Source organism: Sorex fumeus, unplaced genomic scaffold (assembly GCF_029834395.1).
Source record: "Sorex fumeus unplaced genomic scaffold, SorFum_2.1 ptg000098l, whole genome shotgun sequence".
NCBI lineage: Eukaryota > Metazoa > Chordata > Mammalia > Eulipotyphla > Soricidae > Sorex > Sorex fumeus.
In genome coordinates, this window is record NW_026606155.1 from 3,584,932 (window position 1) to 3,610,591 (window position 25,660).

The following is a 25,660-nucleotide window of genomic DNA, read 5'->3' on the forward strand; positions in this document are numbered from 1 at the left end:
TGCATCCCTCCACCAGTGTACATGTCCCACCACCAGTGTCCCAGATTCCCTGGTATCACTCTCCACCCCCCACCCCTGCCTGCCTCTATGGCAGGCGCTTCTCTTCTTTTCTCTCCCCTCCCTCCCTTCCCACCCCCCCCCACCTTTGGGGCATTATGGTTTGCAATACTGAAAGGTTATCAAGAAAATCCCTTTACCTACTTCTAACCCTCAGATCTTCTCTAGCGTGATCACATTCCCAGCTATTACCGTCATACTGGTCGCTTCTCTGTCTTACCCTCGGCCCCACACAAACTTGTGGTGATTCAAAAAACAACAACACCTCCCAAATTAATTTTAAAAAAAAAGTGATTTTTAAAAGATACTTAGGACTTCCTGATGTAATGAAATAATACACTTTTAAATGTGCAATTCTAGAACATGAAGTCATTCCCTGTTGTGTGCTGCCAGCACTATGGTAACTCCAATCACTGGATCTACTCATAGGATCTACTTTAGCACCTCATCCATCTGGCCTTTGGCCACACCACAAACATGAAATAAGACCGTCCCCAAGTCAAGTGTGTGAAGGCCTGAGTCTGTACCACTCTGCCTCTATCTAGTCTGGAATATTTGTTTCCACCAAAAAATGTATTATTCTTCAGGTCTTACTATAATGTTTTTTCCCTCGTTTCTCCCCTATTTCAAGATGCTTTACTTTTTTTTTTTTTTTTTTGCTTTTTGGGTCACACCCTGCGATGCACAGGGGTTACTCCTGGCTCTGCACTCAGGAGTTACTCCTGGCGGTGCTCAGGGGACCATATGGGATGCTGGGAATCAAACCCGGGTCGGCCGCGTGCAAGGCAAATGCCCTACCCGCCGTGCTATCTCTCCAGCCCCAAGATGCTTTACTTTTAAAACACGACACTAAGCTTTAGTTCCCCCAAACTGGCTGTAACTTTTACAACAAATTCCCTCTTGGGCTATTCAGAAAATAAAACTGCATTTAGTCCAATTCTTGACCGCTAGAAACGGGTTTTACCTTTCAAATTCACAATCTGAGAAAACTTTAACTGCTGGATTTTGTCGAAGGCAGCGTCCACGTCATCCAGTGTAAAGAGTGTGAAATCTTCCGTGTTGTGTCGAGACTGGGGAAGAATACAAATAGAAGGTGAGAAGTGAAGTGTGCAGGGCCAGGGCAAGAGCTTGTCCCGGGCCAGGGTTTGAACACCGGCACCGCAAGATGCCTCCAGCACTGACAGTGCAAGCGGCCCTGCAGCTCTGGGGCCTGAGCATGGAACTGTCCAGCCCGAGGTGGCCCCTGGGCCCCTGAACACAGCTCAGGAGATCCCCCAGTAAGAAGTGATCCCTATGGGGCCAGGGATGTAGCTCAGTGGGGGGCACCAGCCTTGGCTACGTGACACCCTGTCCCCTCGATGCCACGGAGATGCGCTGGGTTCAATTCCCGGAACTGCACAAGCAAGGGATGGCTGTGCTGCCTGCGTTACCTGGTAGAGATCATACATGAACATCTGTCCCATTTTGTACACAGGGATGGTGGCGTAGATTGCACAGTTCAGCCCCAGCTTGCCCACGGCGTATGGGAGGGCTCCGAGGTGCAGAGGGTCCGGGTGCGACAGCAGCACTGCGTCGATCTGGTGCACATGCCTAGGAGAACACAAGCAAAGTGACCACAGCGCCAAGCTTCCTAGGAACACGAGACAGGGTGGATGCTCAAAGCTCACTGGCTGGGGCCCGAGCCATAGTCCAGCAGGGAGGGCGTTTGCCTTGCACATGGCCAACCCGGATTCGATATCCGGCATCCCACATGGTTCCCCAAGCACCGCCAGGAGTAATTCCTGAATGCAGAACCAGGAGTAACCCCTGTGCATTGCCAGGTGTGACCCAACATGCAAAAAAAAAAAAAAGAAACGCACTGGCCAAGTCAAACGCCTGGAAGAATTCTGGAATAACGACAATGCCAACTGAAAGAGCAAAACTTCAGCTCTAGAATCATGGTACCTACTGACTTCCATCACCAAAATCCCAACTGTCGATACAATCCTAACGTCTGAGTGGCAACGCATGGTTTAAGCTGCACAGACGGAAACGGGTTGGAGATACTGGCATGAAACACAGGATGCCATCATGGAAGTTAGTTTCAAACAACTGCGTTGAGTTCAAGATCTCAGAGTCAGCTGGCAACTCAGATACTGCTGAGAGACTATTTCAACAGGACCCATTTCATTGTGGATTTTTGTTACTGTTTTTGTTTCTGGGTCACACCCAGTGATGCTCAGGATTTACTCTTGACTCTGCTCTCAGGAATTACTCCTGGCAATGCTGAGGGGACCATATGGGATGCTGGGGATCAAACCTGGGTTGGCCACGTGCAAGGCAAACAAACGCCCTACCTGCTGTGCTATTGTTCCAAACCCCATTGTAGATTTCTGCCTGAGATTTCTTTTTAGCTTAATGTCTGGCAGCAACATACAAAAACCTGAATTCATCAGTGAAGTTCAATATAATAAAATCTGAATTAATCAATGAAGTTCATTATACTAAGACCATACCAATGAAGTTCACTGTACTAAAACCTAAATTCATCATTGAACTGACAAAACAAACTGAAGAAAATTTTTGTTCCAAGCGCTCATTTTCTTCCTTTTTTTCAATCAGGGGTTACTCCTGGCTCTGCACTCAGGAATTACTCCTGGTGGTGCTCAGGGGTCCATATGGGATGCCGGGGATGAAACCGGGTTGGCGTGTGTAAGGCAAAAGCCTTCCCCACTGTACTATCACTCCAGACCCAAGTTCTCATTTTCTTATAGTCCTCTCTCCTCCCATCATTAGTACAGAGCTGGATTTTGTTTCTGACGGGTCAGCAGAGTCTGGAATGATCTATTCCTCTGAGCACCAATGCTCAGCGCCCAGCACTGAGACACGGAAAGGACATGTGTGTGCGCTGGCAGTAACAAGCCCACATGGAAGGCGTTTCCTCTCTCCAAATTCTTACAGACTTCATCTCACTTTCCTACAAGTAGGGTGCCAAGTTTTCTTGCAGATCCAAGAGGCAAGTCACAGTCACAATCTACAAGTGAGAGTGTGCCGAACTCCTACCAATGCAGCTGTTAAGTCAAACTGAGTAAGATGACAGTTGCTGACTGGTTCTTTGGCACAGACAGAGGTTTTTTTCTGCCGTGAACTAAATCAGACAAAAAAAAAAAAAAAAGCAAACACTGCAACATCAAAACAGCTACTACCATCAAGAGAAGTCGAAGTACTAGGAGTCTAGAAAAGGCAACGGAACTCACTTCCTCAGGGAATCTATAATATCCATCGAAAAGTGCTCATCCCAGCCACAGTCCAGTAAAAATCTAAACTCATCCACTTGGAGCAGATAGCAAAGGGCAGACTCTTCCTGGAGCCCAGAAAGGGTAGTTAACTTGATAATAGACGTCATCTTCCTTTTCTTGGTCCAGTAACGACAATCTAAAAGATTCCTGCAAAAGAAACAACAGTCACACATAAAGGCAGGGCCTGATATACCCAACGGAAAAAATGAACTAAGATTGCCTCAGATTTCTAAGAAGGCAGAGATTATGTAAGCACGGCAAGCAAATGAAAGACCCAGCCCCATCACTGGCTAGGTTTAAAATCACAGATACACACAGCCTTGTCACTCGAGAGATTCTTGGGGCTTGGAGTGATAGCATAGCAGGTAGGCATTTGCCTTGCACATGGCCAACCAGGGTTCGATTCCCAGGATCCCATACAGTCCTCCCAAGCCCACCAGGAATGATTCTTGAGTGCAGAGCCAGGAGTAACCCCTGTGCATCGCCAGGTGTGACCCCCAAAAAGGAAAAAAGAGAAATTCTCCAAGGGCACCCCACTGGGCTTTGACAGGAAATAGAGGGCTTTGGACTCGACAAATCCATAGATGTCAAACTCCTCTGTGATTCAAGACAAATTAATCAGCCTATGTAACAAATTAATTAATTACATAGGTAATGAATGAATCACCTCTGTCCCCCCATCCACACTGGATGAGCGCTGACAGATGAAGGGAAAGCTGGAGACCAGAGAGAGCACAGGGGTTAGGAGTTTGTGGCTTAGTCTCTGGTACCTCATGGTCCCCCAAGCACTGACCAGGGTGATTCTCAAGGACAGAGTGAGAAGTGGGCCCAGCACTGGTTGCTATGGCCCCCACCAGCACCACCACCCACAGCCAACCACCACCAAAAAGGAAGTTGGTGAATGTCCTCAGTACCTAAACGTTCTCTGAATGGATGGACTCATCCCTCAAGGCCTCCCCGGCCCAGCCACCCACCGCACGATTTCTCCATGGTCCCGTCAGACCAACGTTTCTCAGACTTCCTGTCACCATGACCTTCCCTTCCTCCCCACAGTCCCAGAAGGGCATTCGCTGAGGGGGCTGAAAAACCTCTCCACCAAGACAGCAGTGCCAGGACAGAACTCAGGGGCTGACATGTCCCTGGCAGAGTGAGGCCTTGGGGTCGATTCCTGGTACGACCAGAGAGAAAAGAAGAAAAGAAAAGAAACACTGCTTGCCTCTGGGCAGTGTTAAGCCACTAGATGTTTTTCTGTGCCAAGTTATTGGAAACTGTAGCAGTTTTCAATGAAAGCTCTTCCAAATGCGCAGCCTTTGGGCTGACTCCTGGTTTGCCCTCTCACTGGCCCTTGGCCTCCTTTGCTAATTGATCCTCCTTTAGCCATCCACCTTTAAGGGACAGGACTCAACCCCACCAGCCCCAGGGCTTTGCATTTCAGTGGACTCTTTCCTTCACTTTGTTTCAATTCCCACCAGTGAGTTCTATATCTTTCGTTCTTTGTTTTTTGGGTCACACCCAGCGAACACCCTGTGATGCTCAGGGGTTACTCCTGGCTCATGCACTCAGGAATTACTCCTGGGGGTGCTTAGGGGACCATATGGGATGCTGGGAAGCGAACCTGGGTCGGCTGCGTGCAAGGTAAACGCCCTACCCACCCTACCCACCGTGCTATCGCTCCAGCCCCAGCAGATAGGGTTTTTGGTTTTTGAGAGAGAGAGAGAGAGAGGTGGGAGGGGGAAGGGATTCGACCACATCGGCTATACTCAGGAAATACTCCTGGTAATACCGGGGGACCATATATGGTGCCAATACAGTGTCTTACAGAATGAACTGATGAGTGCATGGTAAAACCATTTTTTTTTTTTGGTTTGTTTGTTTTTGCAGATAAACCCAGATTTCAACAGAAGACACTGCTATTATAATTGCTCTCAGTATATAAAGCTGTATCTGATATTCATTACTTACTTTATATCTCAGTCATACATGGGCTCAAACACCATGAATTCAAAGGAAGAATTCTTTACAAATCTAAAAAAAAAAAATTAAGATATCAGTGTCATGAAAGTAGTAAGACATTTTTTTTTTGGGGGGGGGGGAGGGTCAGAGCCATACCAAGCAGTGCTCATGGATTGCTCCTGACAGACAGGGCTCAGGGGAACATGCAGTGCTGGGACTCAAACCCCGATGTCTAGCACGGAAAGTCTCACTCAGCCCACTGAGCACGCTCAGACCCCAAACTTTTTATTTTCAATTATGGCATTCGTTTTCAATCATGCCTGAGATGAACACCAGCAATTACTCAGTTATAAAACATACGGCTGTGTAACATACAGTAGTTTTTTTCAAACAACAACCAACCAAGCTGACCATTTGAGGAGCTCTGACTATTGAAGAAGTTGGCTGCAAACTGACCCTTGCAAAGAACAAGGGTAAGATGACAAAAGACAGGGGCTGGAGAGATAGCACAGCAGAGAGGGCGTTTGCCTTGCAAGCAGCTGACCCGGGTTCGATCCCCAGCACCCCATATGGTCCCCTGAGCACTGCCAGGAGTAACTCCTGAGCGCAAAGTCAGGAGTAACCCCTGTGCATCGCCGGGTGCGACCCAAAAAGCAAAAAAAAAAAAAAAGACAAAAGTAACATGCAATGTTGGTGATAACCAGGGGGTGAAATATGCAGTTCAGGAAATACAATTGTTTGTTTGGGGGCCACACCAGGCAGTGCTCAGGGGTTATTCTTGGCTCTGCACTCAGGAATTACTCCTGGTGGTGCTCAGGGACCATACTGGGTGCCAAGAATGGAACCTGGCAGGCCAAACACAAGGTAAGTCATTCCTGAGTGCAGAGCCAGGAGTAACCCCTGTGCAGTGACGGGTGTGACCAAAAAAGCAAAAAAAAAAAAAAAGTTTGTTAATTAAGTGGACTTATTTAGCTCTGCTCTGGCCCCAGGCCTGGAAAACTGTGATAGAAGCAAAACATACAAGGGCAGATCTTATGGGTTGCAGGACTGGCTTCACTATTGCAGCCTTCCGTGCAGGCGTGAGGATGGCGCTGGACCACAGCCGCCGACCTACGTGCCCAGGACAATCCCAGCATCACCGCTGGTGTAACCCTCAAGGCCACAGCAGGGAAGCTTTGCCCACATCCACACCAAGAGGTGTTCCAGCATGGAAACCAAGGTCTGCAATACCCCGACAGAGCAAAAAGCAACGGCGCCAACCCCACCAAGGGAAGGAAGGGAAAGAAATATAATGCAAAGGCCTGTGACTAGGAAACCGCCCACGACAAGAGACCTGGCAGGCATCGACCTGCTTCTCCAGGGAACAGCCGAACTGTAAGGTCTGTTATCAAGTCAGACGACAGAACACAGATGTTTCTGCTGGATCAGGAGATGCCCAGGGAATGACTCCGCTGACCGCAGCACCCCCTGCCCTTCTTGGGACTCTATTCTGGAACCAGATTTTCTTTAGCCCACAGTGGACTCTACTGTACTCTATGCCATAGACTCATTAGTCGCTAACTAAATAACTGTGCCTAGAAATGCTTCGTGTTTGAGTCTTTTTCTTCCTGAACAGCCTGTTATGGAATGTTCTTTCTCCCAGAACACTTTGCAAGTCCACCTGCCTCTTTCCATCCCGAGTACCAGCACCCTGAGGCCAGGCCTGCTTCCTTTACACGGACGCTTCTGTTTCTTGCCTCCGACCTAAACCCGGCTTCCGGGTTACTCTTTTGAAACACCCTGTACCTTAGCCCAAGCTCAAAATTCCCCCAAGGCCTATTGCTGCTTGAAGCAAGCAAGCACCTGACCACGATCACCTAGCAAAGAAAGGAGCCACAGTGACATCCCAGGCTCAGGACTCGCCCCCTTCACCTCAAGGCCCCGTTCACACATCTTACCCACCCTGTCCACTCATTTCAACCAGAACAGAACTCGATCCCACAAAGCTAGACTGCAAGCCACAAACGTACACTGAAAATATTTTGCGGCCACACTGAAAAGTTGTGGGGGCGGGGATCTGAGGGTGTAGGGATACCCGGTTTTATTCAGGACTTACTTCTGGCTCTTACAAGGAGCACTCCTGGCGAGGCTCAGGATACAGGAAGGGTTCTAGGATTTGAAACCAGGGTAGGGCCACATGCAAATAAAGCACAATCCACCTTGTAACCTGATTTTTAAGAGACTGTACTTAACCCAGGCTGGGCTGATAGCACAGCGGGCAGGGCATTTGCCTTGCACGGGGCCGACCCGGGTTTGATTCCTCCATCCCTCTTGGAGAGCCCGGCAAGCTACCGAGAGTATCCTGCCCGCATGGCAGAGCCTAGCAAGCTCCCCGTGGTGTATTCGATATGCCAAAAATAGTAACAAGTCTCCAATGGAGACGTTACTGGTGCCCGCTCGAGCAAACTGATGAACAACGGGATGACAGTGCTACAGTGCTACAGTACTTAACCCAAGAGAGTCAAGGTCGTCCCAGGTGCAGTCATCACTTCACAGGGGCTGAGGGATTTTATGTCACTATTCCCACTAAGCTTTGATCTTGTCTGCTTACAGCACCTCCCAACCCTAACTGCCGGCCAAGGCACGACAGGTGCGTCGAGCTAGTGGCCACTGTGAGTCCAGACCCAGTCTGGACACTACCACACCCAGACCCTCCTAAACAGCAGGCTGGCACCAATAGAGACCAGGGGTGACTTCACTGGCAGCATCAACCATGCACCGTCTCACCACGGCATCCACAGCCGTGGCTGGTCTGACGTCCTTGGTAGCGTCCTACCACAGAAGGGGCCTCACTCACCACCTTACCTGAACAACTGCCACTTCCTCCCACCTAGTTTCCTTGCTCCAAGGGTTCCCGTCCAGCTGTCGGAGACCACCCTAAAAGTACACAGGGGCTGGGTTGGGGAACACAGCGGGTAGGGCGTTTGCCTAGCACATGGCCAACCTGGATCCTATCCCTGGAACCACAGAGGGTCCCCGGAGGCTGCCAGGAATGATCCCAGTGCAGAGCCAGGAATAAACCTGAGCATCACCAGATGGGGTCCCCAAATCCAAGAGGAAAGTGCACACAATCTCCCCTCTCTTCCCTCTGTGACTGACCTCTGCTAAAATCTAACCTGTGGCACACCCAGCTCGGACCCAAGCATCCCTGTGGTCCCTTAGGCTTCACACAGCCCTGCACGCTGCCCTCCCCAGCTTCTAGCCCGGGGGCTGCTGCTGGCCTGATTTTCCCGAGCCTCGTCCATGGCACTTGGCCCCCATCTGCTCCCCAATAACGCTGTGGCATGTCCCCTGGCAGTTATTTGGACGCCAAGTGCACAGGAGGTGCAAGAGCCGGTGGGTGGCCACACTGCAGGGCCAGGGGGGCTTCTGCAATGCCCACGATGCAGAGCTGGTGGGGGGCTCTTGCAATGTGGGGGCTGCCCAGAGTGCAGAGCCAGGGGGGCTCCTGCAATGCGGGGTGCATGCGCCCTTCCGGCTCCAGGGCAGACCCCGCATCCGCTCACATCCTCCAAGGCGGTGGCCAGACCCACAGGTGTCCACTACGGGGGGGAGGGGTGGAAGGGACAGGCACTAAGTCCACGGGGACGCCAAGGGGCGAGGGGGGGGGGGAGGGGAGCGGAGAAGTTCCTCCCGGGCCACTCGGTGGCAGGCAGAGGTTTCCGGGCAACATCGGGTAAGTGTGAATTTAAAAAAAAAAAAAAAAAAAAAAAAAACTCCAGAAAGACAACGGAGGAGGACTCGGGCTCACGTGGCCACAGGAGGCCAGCCCGGGGTGCGGGGGGGCGCGAAGCCAGCGCCGATGCCGTCCTGGGGGTCGCGGTACCGGGAAGCCGCCGCCGCCGCCACGCTCGGGCCTCGTGGCCGGCCCGACGGCCACGGCCCGCAAGGGGCGGCGGGGTCCACGCGGCGGAAGCGCCAAAGGAAGGGGCATCGAGGCAGCGGGGGGTGGGGGGGATCCCCCGGGTGGGAGTCGGGGCCGCCGCCCGGGATGCTCGTCCCTGCAGCCGTCACTTCTGGGTCCCTCGCGGGGCGTCCGGGGAGCCGGGGTCGGCGTTGGCTGTCCCCCACCCCCGCCACCCCCTACTCCTTCCTTCCGTCTTCACTTGCCTCGTCAGGCCTCCCCCGGCGCCGGCCACTGCCCTCCCCAGCCCCTAGTGGGCCCCGGGCTCGGCGGCGAGCGGACGCGGGGCGAGCGGCGGCGGGACGGCCTCGGTGGCGGCCGCCATCTTGGCGATGGAGGCGGGCGCGCGGGGCGGGGCTGACCCCGGGCGGTACCATGTGCGCGGCGTGGCGGGGGTGGCCAGGGCGCACGGCGCTCAGACCCCGCAGTCTCGTCCTCCGAGGTCGCGAATATTCCCTCAAAGTGGGGGTTATACGGGTGTAAGGGCGACGGTAAATAGGTCTCAGACTCCCTTGCTGGCGGGAAGCAGTGGGATGTTGTCCCCGCGTCCCGGCGTCCCCCCGTCTCCTCGTCGGCGCGACGGATGGTAGCGCCCGCGGCCCGCAGCTTCCGCCGGTGCTCGAGGCTGGGCTCGTCACTGCCCTTGGTCCAGGGGTCGCGCTCGGCAACCGAGGCCGCAGGTGGGTCTGGGGGTGCCGGGCGACCCGACCGGGCGGGGCCGCTTCTTGGGGGACCGTTGGCGGTCGTGGGTGAGGGGTGTAGGCCGGTCCGGGCTCCCGCAGCTTCCCGACGAGTCTGGGGGTTCCGCCGCGCCGGACCCCCGCTGGCTTTGGGGAGGAGTTTTAAGAGCGTTTTGGAGGAGGTTTTTCCCCATGATTGCCCCCGGGGAGGATCGCAGAGAAAAGTGGTCCAGGCTGGAGGTTTGGCAAGGGGTGACTTGCTTTTAAGCCGGCGCTGCAAGATAGGCCCTTTGCAAAGCGTGTCCATCTGTCGCATCTCGGTTACCAGGTCATTACAACCAGAGTCCCCGGGTCGGGGTCGGGTCGGCGTCGGAGTCGGGGAGGTAGCTAGGGGTCAGGGCCACGGGTCCTGGGATCCGCTCCAGACCCTGCTGGCCCCCTGCACCCTAGGTCCGAGCACTGGACTTTCTTATCTTTGGTTGATGAAGGGTCTCCAGGAGCAGCCTCAGACCCCCCCTCTAATCACAGCTTGGAAGCCCCCTCCCTCTCCTAAAAAAGAGAGTTCCAGGCCAGAATGATAACGGAGGGGACTCTTGACTGGTTTGGGACCAACCCCAGCCCCGCTGTATGGTCCATTTTTCCAGACCTCATCATCTCAACCCCGTTTTGCACTGTATAAATCCCCTTGTTTTGAATATCTGCTCACCTTAAGTTTTCCAAGTTGAATTCTGAGTGACTTACAGAAAAGCACACCAGGCACAACTTTCTCTACACAAGTTCAGGGAGAGACGTTGTGCAGAAGGAAAAGTAACGGGGGTGGGGGGCTGGAGCAATAGCACAGCGGGGAGGGCAATTGCCTTGCACGAAGCCGACGCGGGTTCGATTCCCAGCATCCCATATGATCCCCTGAACACGCCAGGGGTAATTCCTGAGTGCAGAGCCAGGAGTAACCCCTGTGCATCGCCGGGTCATGGAGAGATGGCACAGTGGGTAAGTCGCTGGCCTTGCACACAGCCAACCCCAGGGGGGGTCAGTTCCATTCATTTCACATGGTCCCCAGAGCACCGCCAGGAGTAAGTCCTGAGTATGCCAGGTGTGATCCAAAAAAGCACTGTAGTACTGTCCTCCTGTTGTTCATCGATTTGCTCGAGCGGGCACCAGTGACGTCTTACAACAAATTGTGAGACTTGTTGTTACTGTGTTTGGCATATTGAATACATCACAGGGAGCTTGCCAGGCTTTGCCATGCAGGCGAGATACTCTCGATAGCTTGCTGGACTCTCTGAGAGGGGAGAAGGAATCGAACTTGGGTCGGCTGGGCCAGCCACGTGCAAGGCAAATGCCCTGGGACCCGCTGTGCTATTGCTCCAGCCCAATCCAAAAAGAGAAAGGAAAATTAAAAGCTAATAGGAGGGTAAAGTCAGGAGTGAGCATGCATCCATGCTTGTCTCTGTGCTTGCTCTAAGTGGTATTAAAGCATAAGGACTTTGGATCAAGGACCCTGGTGCCTGAGTCTGGTTCCTTCCAGCTCTGTCAGTTATTGTGTTGGTGACCCGAGGCAAGTTGTTTGAACCTGAATTTTCACATCTTAAAAAAAAAATGCCTACTGCATTAAGGACATTATATTCCTTACTGACTTGGTAATTAGGATAAGTATTGAGAGCCTGGAACCAGGAGATGGCTGCGTGAACCTTGCAGGCTTTTTTTTTTTTTTGGCTTTTTGGGTCAACCCAGCGATGCTCAGGGGTTACTCCTGGCTCTGCACTCTGTCTGCACTCTGCACTCAGGAATCATTCCTGGCAATGCTCGGGGGACCATGTGGGATACTGGGAATCGAACCCGGGTCTGCCGCATGCAAGGCAAATGCCCTACCTGCTGTACTATTGCTCCAGCCCCAAACTGCAGGCTTTATTTGCAGGAGGCCTGGGTTCCATCCCTGCCACCCATGGTCCTCTGTGTGCCACCTGGCATGAACCAGATTTGTGAGCCTGGAGTAACCCCTGAGCATTCCAGGTTGGCACCAAAGTCCCCCTCCTTGCCAGTAAAAAGCATGAAGAGCCTTGCTTGGGACGGAGCGATAGAACAGCACACACACACCCTGGGGCTCCTGACCCAAAGTCTGCGGAGGTTCACCTTGGTATCAGTTAGCCAGGGAATCATTCTAGCTCCCTTTAGGGACCATCTTAGTCCTAGGGACTAAAGAGAATATATAGCGGGGTAGTGCCCTTACATGCAGCTGACCTGGGTTGTAGAGTTGGCACCCCATATGGTCCCCAGAGCACTGCCAAGAGTGATTTCTGAATTGGGTGTGACCCAAAACCTAACCCCCTTTGCCCCGAAAAGTCTTAATTCTCCTTGGTTAGCCACTGCAAGAAAATATAAAATAGACAGGATGAAATCCCCTTCAGTGCTCGTTAATGGTGCAGTCCTAACGGGGAGTGCTCCTTGGGTCTGGAATCCGGCTTTCTTTGCAGCGTTGAACTTAGCTCTGGATTCCAAATGTGCAGAAACTTTTTTTCTGTGGGTCCCCGTGCTTTGAGAGAATATCTAGGCCACAGGAACCCCTGGAGCTTGCTTCATATCGAGAGACCCAGACAGAAGTCGCTCCTGAGCTCGGAGATGCCGCTTGTAATGACTTTATAACCACAGGTGGCAGGGAACGTACTGTGAGCAAGTATTGACTGTAGAGTTTGGCTACTCTGAGAGAGAGAACTGACACCTTGGAGGAAGTCAGAGAGAGCACAGCAGCTTCTTCTCTGCCTGTTTCCAAGCCCCGTGCCTATAAGCTTTGCATTTGGGATGTAAAGAATTAGACTTGAAATGCAAGAACCAATGTCTGGGAAAAGGAATCCATCTGCATTATCCTGGCACAACGTAAAGCCCTTTTTTTTTTTTTTTTTTTTTTTTTTTTGCTTTTTGGGTCACATCCAGCGATGCGCAGGGGTTCCTCCTGGCTCTGCACTCAGGAATTACCCTGGCGGTGCTCAGGGGACCATATGGGATGCTGGGAATCAAACCTGGGTTGGCCGCGTGCAAGGCAAACGCCCTACCCGCTCTGCTATCGCTCCAGCCCCCTGATAAGCCCTTTTATGGGCATTTAGTACATCCTTTCTAAAGTATTGTATTTCTGTCTTTGTGTGATTTATCTGTTTCAGATACAGACGTATACAGATGTGGTTTCTTGGGGGGTAGGGTTCAGGCCATACCCACAGTGTTCAGAGCTTGCTGCTGGCTCTGGACTCAGTTACTCCCGGCAGTGCTCAAGGAGCCATACGGGGTGCCCAGATCAAACTGGGGTTCACTGCACGCCAGGCCAGAATCTAACCCCTGTACTGGGGTTAAATCAAATCAGAGGTGATTTGATTTCATCATTAGCCACAAATTTTGACAGACAATCAACGATTCAGCTTTTTACTGAATGAGGGCCAGCCTGTCTGGGGTGAGGTGGCTAATTTCAAACCAAGTAGCACAGACTCTCCCGCACGTGCAGGGAAGGGGTGGGGGCCCAGGGGACCCCGCCTCTTGTTCCTTGCTGCAATGCTTCCCTCCTTCCCTGTTCCCTCCCCCCAGAGGTTGGGGATACCCGAATTCTGAGGGCCTGGCAACACTTGGCCATATTCATGGGTTGCTCTGGTAACCTTAAACTGTCACTTGTGTTTTGCTAAAGTATTAAAACGATCTAATAATGATGAGCTGGCGTCTCCTCAGCAGTCACCTGGACCTGACCTGACTTGGGGAGGAAGAACCTAAACCCCACTGCAGTTTCCAGCTCAGTGGACACTGGGGCCAGGCTTGGAGTAGCGCCGGCTTTTGTTTCGTTTTGCTTTTGTTTGGGAAGCCACACCTGGCAGTGCTCAGGGCTTACTTCTGACTCTGGGATCACGCCTGGCGGTGCTTGGAGGACCCTGTGGGGTGTCAGGGATTGAACCTGGGTCAGCAGCATGCAAGGCAAGTGCCCTGCACTGATGGAGTATGTTTTGTTTTGTTTTGGGGTCACTCCTGGCGATGCTCAAGGGTTACTTCTGGCTCTGCACTCAGGAATTACTCCTGGCAGTGCTCAGGGGACCATATGGGATACTGGGATTCAAACCTGGGTCAGCCTTGTGCAAGGCAAATGCCCTACCCGCTGTATTAATCGCTCCAGCCCCAGCACTGATAAAGTATGAAAGGGACCAGGACACAGCACACGCACTGCTCTTGTCCCTGTGTCTTATGTTTTCCCCAGAAAAATCTCACAGTGAGCAGGAGCTGTTTAAGCAAGTAAGCATTTATTGAAAAGGGGGCCAGAGAGATGGCTCAGTGGGCTACGCACACACTTTGCAGGCAGAAGCCCTCGGTTTGGTCTCTCACTTCCTAGCCCCAATGTGGCCAGGTGTGACCACTGAGCCTCAACAAAGAGAAGCCCCGAACATGCTGGGCTTGTCCCCCAGTTTTCTTAAATAGTAGGGGATGTGTGTGGAGGGGTAGTGTAGGAACTAAGGTGCTTGCCTTCAGTGGCTGGCCTTCGTCCCATCCCAAATACCACGTATGGTTCCCCAGGCTCTCCAGAAGTAAACCATAAGCACCCCTGGGTGTGGCCCCAAATCCAAAACTAAATCAACGAATGAATGTCTAAATAAATGAGAAGGTAAAGGAAATAAGCACTCCGCTAGGGTTGGAGTACTGATTTAATAAAGGTAAAGGTAAAGGCCCTCCCATTGATCGTCAATTTGCTCGAGCGGGCCCAGTAACGTCTCCATTGGAGACTTTGTTGTTACTGTGTCTGGCATATCGAATACTCTCGGTAGCTTGCCGGGCTCTCCGAGAGGGGCGGAGGAATCGAACTCGGGTCGGCCATCTTGGCCGCTTGTAAGGCGAACGCCCTACCGCTGTGCTATCGCTCCAGCCCACTGGGCTGGAACTGATTTAATAAAAAGAGAAAAAGCCTTTGCTTCTCCCACACCCTGGCAAGCAAGCGCTGAGGCGGGGGTCCCCAGGGAACCCATCACATTTATTTTCCATTTGAAAACTTTGTTTTGCCTTTTGGAAACTCCTAGAATGTAAATGTGCTTAAGTCCTTTGGTGTCTGGCCCAGGAGCTAGCCTGAGTCTGAATCCCAGCTCTGCCTTTAATGCCACTTGAGCTTAAGCTGTTTTTTTTTTTTTTTTTCCCTGTAAGTAGAAGTACTAAGAGTTGTGTTATAAAATATATAGCGTTTTTTGATTCCGGTACCAAACGATTACATCATAAAAGTTAGTTATTTTCTTGTTTATAGTCTTTTAATTGATATTCAGATACTCTGAATTATTGTATGTGTGTATGGTTGGTGGGGTTTTGTTGTTTGTTTTTTATTTAATTGGGTTTTGGTCGCCCTGGAGGTACTCAGGGGTTACTCGTGGCTCTGTGCTCAGGGATCACTCCTGGTGGGCACAGGGGACCATATGTGGTGTTGGGAATTGAACCCAGGTTGGCCTCATGCAAGGGAGCCTGACCTGCTTTGCTACGGCTCTGCAAACCCCCCACCCCATGTTACCTTTTTTTTGTTTTTAAATTTCTCAGCTGGAGCGATAGCACAGCAGGTAGGGTGTTTGCCTTGCATGCGGCCGACCTGGCCCACCCAAGTTCGATTCCTCTGCCCCTCTCGGAGAGCCCAGCAAGCTACCGAGAGTATCTTGCCCACACGGCAAAACCTGGCAAGCTCCCCGTGACGTATTTGATATACCAAACACAGTCACAATAAGTCTCACAATGGAGACATTACTGGGCCCGCTAGAGCAAATCGATGAACAACGGGAGGACCGTGATATAGTGCTTTAATTTCACGGGGCCGGAGTGTTAATACAGTGGTTAGAGTGTTTTCCTTGCATGTGACTGACCCTAGCTCAATCCCCACATCCCATATGCCCCCCTGAGCACCACCAGGAGTAATTCCTGAGTCAAAGTCAGGAATAACACCTGAGCAGCACCAGGTGTAGCCCAGAAACAACAACAAAAAAGTCTCTTGGGGCTGGAGCAATAGCACAGTAGGTAAGGCGTTTGCCTTGCATGCAGCCAACATGGCCAACCCAGGTTTGATTCCCAGCATCCCATAGGGTCCCCTGAGCACCGCCAGGAGTAATTCCTGAGTGCAGAGCCAGGAATAACCCCTGTGCATGGCCAGGTATGACCAAAAAAGCAAAAAATAAAATAAAATTTTTTAAAAAAGTCTCTCATACCTTTTCGAAATTAATTTCCTTTTTTTTTTTTTTTGCAAGGGCGGGGCATTGTTCTCACGGCCTAGTCTTAGCTCTGTGCCCAGGGACCAAGCCCAGCAGGACTCAGGGGACTTCATAAGCAGTGCAGAGTTATCAAACCTGAGTGGCTACATGCAAGGCAAGCACGTTCCCCTGTGTTCTCTCTCTGGCTCTCAAAATTAATCTTCAATAATTAGAACTTTAATGAACACAAAATAGCTTGAGTTTCTAAGCTAATTTATATATGCAAAAATTCTGGGTTAGTACTGGGAGGGTACATATATTTGGCTTTTCTAGTAGAAATTTTTTTTTTCTATTTTTGGGGCTGGAGCGATAGCACAGCGGGTAGGGCGTCTGCCTTGCACACAGCCAACATGGCCGACCCGAGTTCGATTCCTCCGCCCCTCTCGGAGAGCCTGGCAAGCTACCGAGAGTATTCGATATGCCAGACACAGTAACAACAAAGTCTCCAATGGAGACGTTACTGGGCCCGCTCGAGCAAATCGATGATCAACGGGAGGGCCTTTACTTACTTACTTACTATTTTTGGCTGGAGCAATAGTACAGCAGGTTGGGCACTTGCCTTGCATGTGGCCGACCTACCTGGGTTATCCCTGGCATCCTATTTGGGCCCCCCCCGCCCCAGTGATCCCTGAATACAGAGCCAGGAGTAAGTCCTGAGCACCCCCTAGATGTGTCCCCAAGACCTTCCTATCCCCCAAAAGAATTTTGTTATCTATTTTTCGTGTCTCTGAGCTGCATCAAATAAGACCACTGGTAGAAACAAAAATTTAGGAGCTGGAGAGATGATGAAGGGGTTAAGGTACTTACTCCAGTACGCCTGACCCTGGTTAGATCCGTACCCCTCCCCCAAGCATAGAGTTAGGAATAGTTCCTGAGCAGTGCCAGTGTGGTCCGAACCCTCCCCACGCCGCCCCCCCCTTCATTTAAATTAATAAGTTGACTTTCATGTAAGTGTGACTTGTTTTTTTTCCAGTAGTGCCAGGGATGACTCTGTACTTGTAAAGCGTGTCTTCTGCCACTGAGGCATAAGCCTGGATCAATGGAATTTTTACATCGGTCATTTGCCACCTGCAGCATCTTCATGAAGTAGATTTTAAGTGTAGTCCTCCTTTGGTATCCTCAGGGAACTGGTTCCAAAATCCCCTTGGATAACAAAGTTCTATGGGGTTCAAATCCTTTGTATAAAATGGTGTCGGGGCTGGAGCAATAGCACAGTAGGTAAGGCATTTGCCTTGCACGTGGCCGACCCGGGTTTGATTCCCAGCATCCCATATGGTCCCCTGAGCACCGCCAGGAGTAATTCCTGAGTGTGAACCAGGAATAACCCCTGTGCATGGCCAAGTGTGACCCAAAAAGCAAATTAAAAAATAAATAAATAAATAAAATGTGTTGTCTTGGGACAGGGAGATGGTCGAAGGGCTGATGGACAGGCTTTGCGTGCTGGAGGCTCAGCTTCTGTGCTCAGTACCATGTGGTCCCCTGAGCACTGATAGGAAGGGGTCTCAGACCAAGCCAGGAACAGCCCCTGAGCGTTGGTAAGGGTGGCCCGAAAATAAAAGGGAAAGGGTGTCACATTCCTTTCTTCCCGACAACTTGAAACTGCCTCTCAGTTACTGCCTTGTAAATGATAAACTTTCATGGCACTGCATTGCTTAGGGAATGAGCACCCAGGGGAAGGGTGTTGTGTTCCTTTTCAGGACCGACAACCGTCAAAGCTGACTCAGGGTAGTGGGTTGAATTTCAGGTGTGAATCGGAGTAAGACACAGTCTGCTATATTCTGTCCTGAGCACATAGAAGTCTTAACTCTGCCTTTACATTTTGTCTCCTACAGTCAGGGCTGTTTTCCTCAGTGTTTTCTTCAGTGGTAATTTAAAAGATAATACATTTGATAATACATTTGAGATGCTGGAGTCATAGCACAGCAGGGAGGGCATGAGCTCAGAGTCACTCGGCTTCTGTCTCCCTCATCCCATGGGGTCCCCCGAGTACCACCAGGAGTGATCCCTGAGTGCAGAGCCAGGAGTAACCCCTGAGCATCACCAGTGTGGCCCAACCCCCCCCCCCCAAAAAAAAGATGACGGGAAGATAATACATTTGATTTTTTTTTTGTTTACCTCTTTATTTGCAGCTTTCACAATGAACTTACTCCAGCTCGTCCGGGACCACTGGGTGCACATACTCGTCCCCGCGGGGTTTGTCTTTGGATGCTACCTGGACAGACGGAATGATGAGAAGCTAACCGCCTTCCGGAACAAGAGTATGTTGTATAAAAGGTTAGTTCGTACGTGTTGATTATTACTGTTTGTTTACGTTGGTTCGGAGATCACTTCTGGTGGGTCTTGGAGGAACTGGTGGTTGAACCCGGATCTGCTGCGTTAAACAGTTGGGCCAGGTGAAGATCATGTCTGAAAAATAAAGAGAGGGGAGAATTTTCACTCAAGGACTAAGATGGTATTAAATGATGGCATTTTGTAGTTCTTGGTTTAATCCCGGGATAAAACTGATTTTTAGAATCTAAATAAGTCCACTTAATTAACAAGCTTTTTTTTTTTTTTTTCACTTTTTTGGTCACACCCGGCAATGCACAGGGGTTACTCCTGGCTCTGCACTCAGGAATTACTCCTGGCGGTGCTCGGGGGACCATATGGGATGCTGGGAATCGAACTTGGGTCGGCCGCGTTCAAGGCAAATGCCCTACCCGCTGTGCTATCGCTCCTGCCCAACAAGCTATTATTTTGAGTCCGCTTTTGCTTACCGCCAAGTTAAGGATGCATATTTTATGTCGAAAACTGTTTCTGAGCAATTTGGCTGCAACCTCCCGAGAGCCTTCTTACTGGCACTGTTTTCCTTGAGCCTTGAAGGTGCGTTCTGGAATAAATAAATATGGAAATGGCTCTGGCAGTGAGTTGGTGTAGGGTGTTGGACGTGGTGGCTGGGTGACCAGCTGGCCGCTGGTGGCTGCCCTCGTGTCTTGAGAGATGGCCAGCAGGACAGTGTCTGCCCCGGGGATGCTGCCGGGCACAAGCCAACCCAGGGGCCAGAGCCATGGGCATGGCCATGGTTGGTGTGTGGAGAAGCTTCAAATAAAAAGGCAAATTTATTTTCTGTTTTTTTTATAATGGAAAATGTTTTTTATTTCCAACGTTATGAGTGACTTACTGAGGGGCTGGAGAGATAGTACAGCGGGTAGGGCATTTGCCTTGCATGCGGCTGACTCGGATTCGATTCCCAGCATCCCATATGGTCCCCTGAGCACCGCCAGGAGTAACTCCTGAGTGCAGAGCCAGGAGTGACCCCTGTGCATTGCCAAGTGTGACCCCAAAAAAGAAAAAAAAAAGAGTGACTTACTGAAATTCACATAAATGTAGATACAAACGATGCTTAAATTTAGTTGTTTTTTTTTTTAATGTAGAAGTACTGCTATTTGTTCACTGGGTTTTTTTTCCTTTTTGGGTCATACCCAGCGATGCGCAGGGGTTACCCCTGGCTCTGATTAGGAATTACTCTTGGCAGTGCTTGGGGGACCAAATGGGAGGCTGAGGATTGATCCTGGGTCAGCTGCATAGCAAGGCAAACACCCTACCCCCTGTACTATCATTCAGGTCGCTCGCCATTGATTAAGCTGGTTGAATTGGGCATGAACTCCACAGATTCATGGGTTTCAGAGGCCATGGGCTGTGAACTGACTAGAAAGCATGAAATGAACTCCTTGAGAGGCTCTGTAGAGCGGGACTAAGAAACGGGACTGGGTGGAGGGGGTGCTCTGTTAGATTTGGGGACACCCAGCTGTGCTTGGGGCGTGCTCTGGGCTCTTTGCTCAGGGATGACTTCTGGTGGGGCTCAGGGATCATATGTGATGCTGGGGATTGAACCCAGGTCAGTTGTGTTCGAGGCAAGTGCTGTACCCCACTGTTCTGTCTCTCTCGGACAAAGTATAGCTCTTTAATCTCCAGAAAAGTGAATCTTAAAGAGATGATGCACTGTAGCACTGTCCTCCTGTTGTTCGTCGATTTGCTCGAGCGAGCACCAGTAACGTCTCCATTGTGAGACTTGTTAGTGTGTTTGGCACATCTTATACGTCACAGGTAGCTTGCCAGGCTCTGCCGTGCAGGTGAAATACTCTCAGTAGCTTGCCGGGCTCTCCAAGAGGGGCAGAGGAATTGAATCCGGGTCAGCCAGGCCGGCCGCGTGCAAGGCAAACGCCCTACCACTGTGCTGTCGCTCCATGAGATGATACAAGTTTTAAATTCTGAGAGAATAGAATGAGTATGTTGAATCCAATATAAAAGTTTTAAATGGATTAAATCCATTTGAGAGACAAGAAAATTGTTGAATTCATGGTTCTGTCTTATGCTCCCCTCATGAAAATTTTAAACTCTTTTTTTTTTTTCCTTTCCTTTTTCTCTGCACACAGGGAGTTGAGACCCAATGAAGAATATACCTGGAAGTAAATGCTGCAGCAGAATTACAGTATGTTCACATTGTAAACACCGAGATAAATTAAAACACGTCCATTATTAAATTTGAAGTGGCTCTTTTTATTTTGAAATACTCTTTCACTTTTTAAGTAACAAGTATACATAGCTTAAAAATAACTTTTGAGTACCTGATTATGTATATTCATCTTAAACTTCCATGTATTTAATTTCTGGTTTTAGAGTTAGAACAGTACACAGTATTTTTCTTTTTTTTGGGACACACCTGGCAAACATGTCTCAGAGCTTTACTCCTGGCGCTTGTTCAGAGATCACTCCTGGCAGGGCTGGGGGGACCATACGGATGCCAGGATTTGAGCCCAGATGGGTTGCATGCAAGGTAAGTGCCCTACCCGCTGTACTGTCTCTGGGACCCCAGAACTCAGTATGATATAGTCCCTTGGGGGGGTGGGAGTTGTACTGGGCTCTAACCCAGGACCTCAGTTCATAGGTTTAGTACTCTTCTGCTGGGCTACGTGTCTCGCCCTGTACCCCTCTTTTGTGGGGAAGGGGCCACAGCTCCCAAGCTTAACCCCTTCTAGGAGTGTGACGCTGCTGACGCCCTGCAGTGCCAGGGACCACCAGGGTTGGTGATGCTCGGGGGCCGCCAGAGCTGCGTGTAGGGGTGCTGGGGTTGGAACGTGAGTCCACCTGACCCCAGATTATCACCCCAGCCCAAGCCTGTTTCTTAAAAAAACTTCTCAGGCCGTGTGCTTCGGAGGTGCTTAGAATAGATGGTGTTGGAATTGTCCCTCATTTATTTCTGATCTGTTTTGTTTTGGACTCACATCCAGCAGTGTTCGGGTCTTTTTTTTTTTTGGTCACACCCAGCAATTCTCAGGAGTTACTCCTGGCAGTGCTTGGGGGACCATATGGGATGCCGGGGATCGAACCTGGGTCGGCCGCGTGCAAGGCAAACGCCCTACCCGCTGTACTATCACTCCGGTCCCCAGTGTTCGGGTCTTACTCCTGACTCTGTGCTCAGGAATCACTCCTGTGGTCCCCGGGATTGATTGATCCTGGAGCAGCTCTGTGCAATGCAAGTGCCCTGCCCAGATGCCCTATCACTCAGGCCCCAAGGAACAGTTCCATTCCTAATAGCCACAAATTAGAACCACATGAAGCTCATTTGTGTCCGTCAACAGAACGGATACTTGCATTTAATGCTCCTAATGGAAGCCGGTGTTCTCTTACACCTCTAAGCAGGGGATAATACAGAGATACTTAGAGACAAGCAAGCAAGACACCCAGGGCTTTATTTGGGGGGGGGGGGGGGGGGGCACAGGCGGGGAGGCACCTGACAGTGCTCAGGATTTACTCCCGGAGCCTTTATATAATTCTTACAAATGCTTTTTTCCCCCCCTAGAGTTTTGCATACATAAAAGTTAATGGGGGGGCGGGGCTGGAGAGATAGCACAGTGGGTAGGGCATTTGCCTTGCACGCGACTGACCGGGGTTCGATTCCCAGCATCCCATATGGTCCTCTGAGCACCGCCAGGAGAAACCCCTGTGCATCGCCGGGTGTGACCCAAAAAGAAAAAAAAAAATGTTAATGTGGGGGGCCGGAGCGATAGCACAGCGGGTAGGGCGTTCGCCTTACAAGCGGCCAACATGGCCGACCCGAGTTCGATTCCTCCACCCCTCTCAGAGAGCCTGGCAAGCTACCGAGAGTATTCGATATGCCAGACACAGTAACAACAAAGTCTCCAATGGAGACGTTACTGGGCCCGCTCGAGCAAATCGACGATCAACGGGAGGGCCTTTACCTTTTACCTTTTAATGTGGGGGGCCAATGCAGTAGTATAGCAGGTAGGGCATTTGCCTTGAGTGCTGCTGACCCGGGTTCAATCCCTGGCACCAAATATGGTCCCCTAAGCCTGACAGGGGTAATCCCTGAGCACAGGGCCAGATATAGCCCTGAGCACACCAGGTGTGGCCTTCAAAAAACAAAAATGTCACCGGAAAGGAAAGCCTTACTTGTCTTCTCATTTTATCCCTTTCTTTCTCCTAATCTCAGTTCCTGCTGTAGCTTCTCCTTTTCTCTGGGGTTCACCCTTCTCTGGGCTTCTGCAACTGGGTAGAACCCCGTTTTTCTCTTTTCAGAACACTCAGGAATTATATTTCAAAGGAGTACGGCCTTCCTGCCCTTGGCCTACTTGCAGGGGGAGACAATTTTTTCTTAAATTTTATTGTTTTCCAAAGATGCCTGGGGCCGGAAGCATAGTACAGCAGTGCCCGAAGCCCACCCGGGTTCCAGCCTGCATCCTATATGTTCCTCCAGGCCATCATCAGGAGTAATTTCTGAGCACAGAGCCAGGAGTCACCCCTGAACATCACCGGGTGTGGCCCAATAACTAAAAATAAAGAAATAGGGGCTGGAGCTATAGCACAGCAGGTGGGGCGTTTGCCTTGCATGAGGCAGACCCGGGTTCGATTCCCAACATCCCATATGGTCTCCCGAGCACCGCCAGGAGTAATTCCTGAGTGCAGAGCCAGGAGGAAGCCCTGTCACACATCGCCGGGTGTGACTCAAAAAGAAAAAAAAGAAAAAATTTACATGCTAGGAACCTGAGAGGTGGTGCAGAAGGTAAGGAACTTGCTTTGCACATGACCAACTCCGGTTTAATTTTTGGCACCCCATACAGTCTCTGATGTAGGCAGACAGACTAGGGAAGGAGCTCCCCCCGCCCCCCCCCCAACACACACATACTTGTCATGGCAATAAAATTTCTGGGAAGTAATAAAGCCACTAGTCCCAAGTCTGACCCACCTTGTGGATCCAAAAGAAAGACCTGGTAAGACCTCCAGCAGCAGGCCCTGAGGAGACTGGACCCCTCCCTGCAGAAAGGGCCTGAACGAAATTACTGGAGAACCCTTAATTCCTTCCTTCAACCCGATTAACCCTCAGCTAGCCCAGACTAGAAGACCGCTCCCAACTCGACCCCCTTGGAAACAATCCTAACAACGGACTCTTACCTAGCCAGAAAGCCCCATATGGTGTCTGCTTGGGAAAATCCTCTAGAAGCCTTGAACAAAGGGAGGGCGCACTTACGCTGCCCGAACCCAAGTGCTGCTTGTGCCCATGTGGCCAGCACCTGTGTCGCCCGCATCGCCCCTTTTTTTTTTTTTTTTGCTTTTTGGGTCACACTCAGCAATGCTCAGGGGTTCCTCCTGGCTCTGCACTCAGGAATTACTCCTGGCGGTGCTTGGGGGACCATATGGGATGCTGGGGATCGAACCCAGGTCGGCCGCGTGCAAGGCAAATGCCCTACCCGCTGTGCTATCGCTCCGGCCCCTCCCCTCTTGAGATGTGTGTTTTCATGCTTTCATAGTTAATGCTGGGATGTGTGTAGAGCTCTCTCGAGCAGCCCACGATCTCTTGAGCGCATGACTCTTTCCCTCCTTCCATTTCCTAAAAGCCTCTAAATAAAAATCTGTTTTACTCCAGAGCTCGTCTACTCCTGAAACTTTTTTCTGCGAGAAGAGATAAGAATCTGGTAATCCTGGGTGTCAGGGTGAGAGGCAGATGGGGAGAAAGTGACCATCTCTCTCCTCCTCGCCTCACGTAAGCCATCCATGAGGCCCACGGACTTCAGAGCTGGGTGTAATATTTGCACCTTTGCACCTGATAACATTAGGGGCGCAAAGCATGCGCTCTGGCCCTTTAAGGTATCACCCTCCCCCCATACTCTCCACATTAGCATGGGCCTGTGCAAGATTTGGAGGTGACACAGGACTTTCAGGAAGTCAAAGGAAGCAGCTAATAGGACTGGAGCAGAGGGAATTTAGAGAGATGAGAAGGCTTTGATTCTGAAGCCAGAGGGAGAGGTCAGTGCGAAGCCCGCGATTTTTTTTTTTATTTTATTTTCAGGATGGGCATCGCTATTTTAGTACAGCTGGATATGGCCAAAATCCAAATCCAGTCCCTTAGCTAGTTCATTATTTTTGCATAGATAATATCACAGATTTGTGTACATTAATTTTAGCCTGCCACCTTATTTCTAATAACTTTTTATTAGTCTTGGGGGGACTGGAGCAATAACACAGCGGTAGGGCATTTTCCTTGTGCGCAGCCAGCCCGGCCAAGCCAGGTTCGATTCCTCCACCCCTCTCGGAGAGCCCAGCAAGCTACCAAGAGTATCTCACCCCACAGCAAAGCCTGGCAAACTACCCGTGACGTATTCGATATGCCAAACACAGTGACAACAAGTCTCACACTGGAGATGTTACTGGGTCCGCTCGAGCAAATCGATGAGCAATGGGAGGACAGTGCTACAGTGCTTTTATTTTATTTGCTTTTTGGGTTACACCTGGCGAAGCACAGGGGTTATTCCTGGCTCTGCACTCAGGAATTACCCCTGGTGATGCTCAGAGGACCACAGGGGATGCTGGGAATCGAACCCAGTCGGCCACGTGCAAGGCAAACGCCCTGCCCGCTGTGCTATCACTCCAGCCCCGCCCTCGATTTATTAAATAGAATCTGTGAATTACGGAAATTTCCCTCCCAATAGGAACACTGGAAGATGAGACTGTTCCTTTTAGGATTCATTTGGTAATGTCGGGTTACAAAGTGACACTCTAATTGTTACAGGGAAGAAAACCATGAGCTATTATTGATTTTTTGGGGGGGTCACAATTAACTGTTCTCCAGACTCCGGACTCAGAATCTGACTATATATGGGCTGTGTGGGATTAAACCTGGGTCAGCCATGTATAAGATGAGCATCCCACCTTTGTACCATCACTTTGACCCCTGGACACTTCCTTTTACCTGCTGTCACCTCCCACTCCTGCTGTCCTATTATGTCTTTTGGTTGGATACCTTTAAATGGGGCCGAAGCGATAGCATAGTGGGTAGGGCATTTGCCTTGCATGTGGCCGACCTAGGTTCGATTCCTTCACCCCTCTCAGAGGGCCTGGCAAGCTACCGAGAGTATTCTGTCCGCCCAGCAAAGCCTGGCAAGCTCCCCGTGGCGTATTTGATATACCAAAAACAATAACAAATCTGGAGACGTTATTGGTGCCCGCTCAAGAAAA

At 50.7% G+C, this 25,660-nt stretch overlaps 1 protein-coding gene across 1 annotated transcript in view; it reads right to left on the reverse strand.

Annotated features, from left to right (window-relative positions):
* The window catches only part of CPSF2 (cleavage and polyadenylation specific factor 2), a 31,968-nt gene extending 26,608 nt beyond the window's left edge, over window positions 1-5,360 (reverse strand). The window contains exons 1-4 of the mRNA XM_056134447.1: window positions 5,298-5,360; window positions 3,294-3,482; window positions 1,488-1,647; window positions 1,022-1,127 (exon numbers count right to left, since the gene is read on the reverse strand). Coding sequence (XP_055990422.1) covers window positions 1,022-1,127; window positions 1,488-1,647; window positions 3,294-3,442 — 415 coding nt within the window. The 5' untranslated portion in view covers window positions 3,443-3,482; window positions 5,298-5,360. The remainder of the gene's footprint in view (window positions 1-1,021; window positions 1,128-1,487; window positions 1,648-3,293; window positions 3,483-5,297) is intronic.
* Window positions 5,361-25,660: the final 20,300 nt, after the last annotated feature.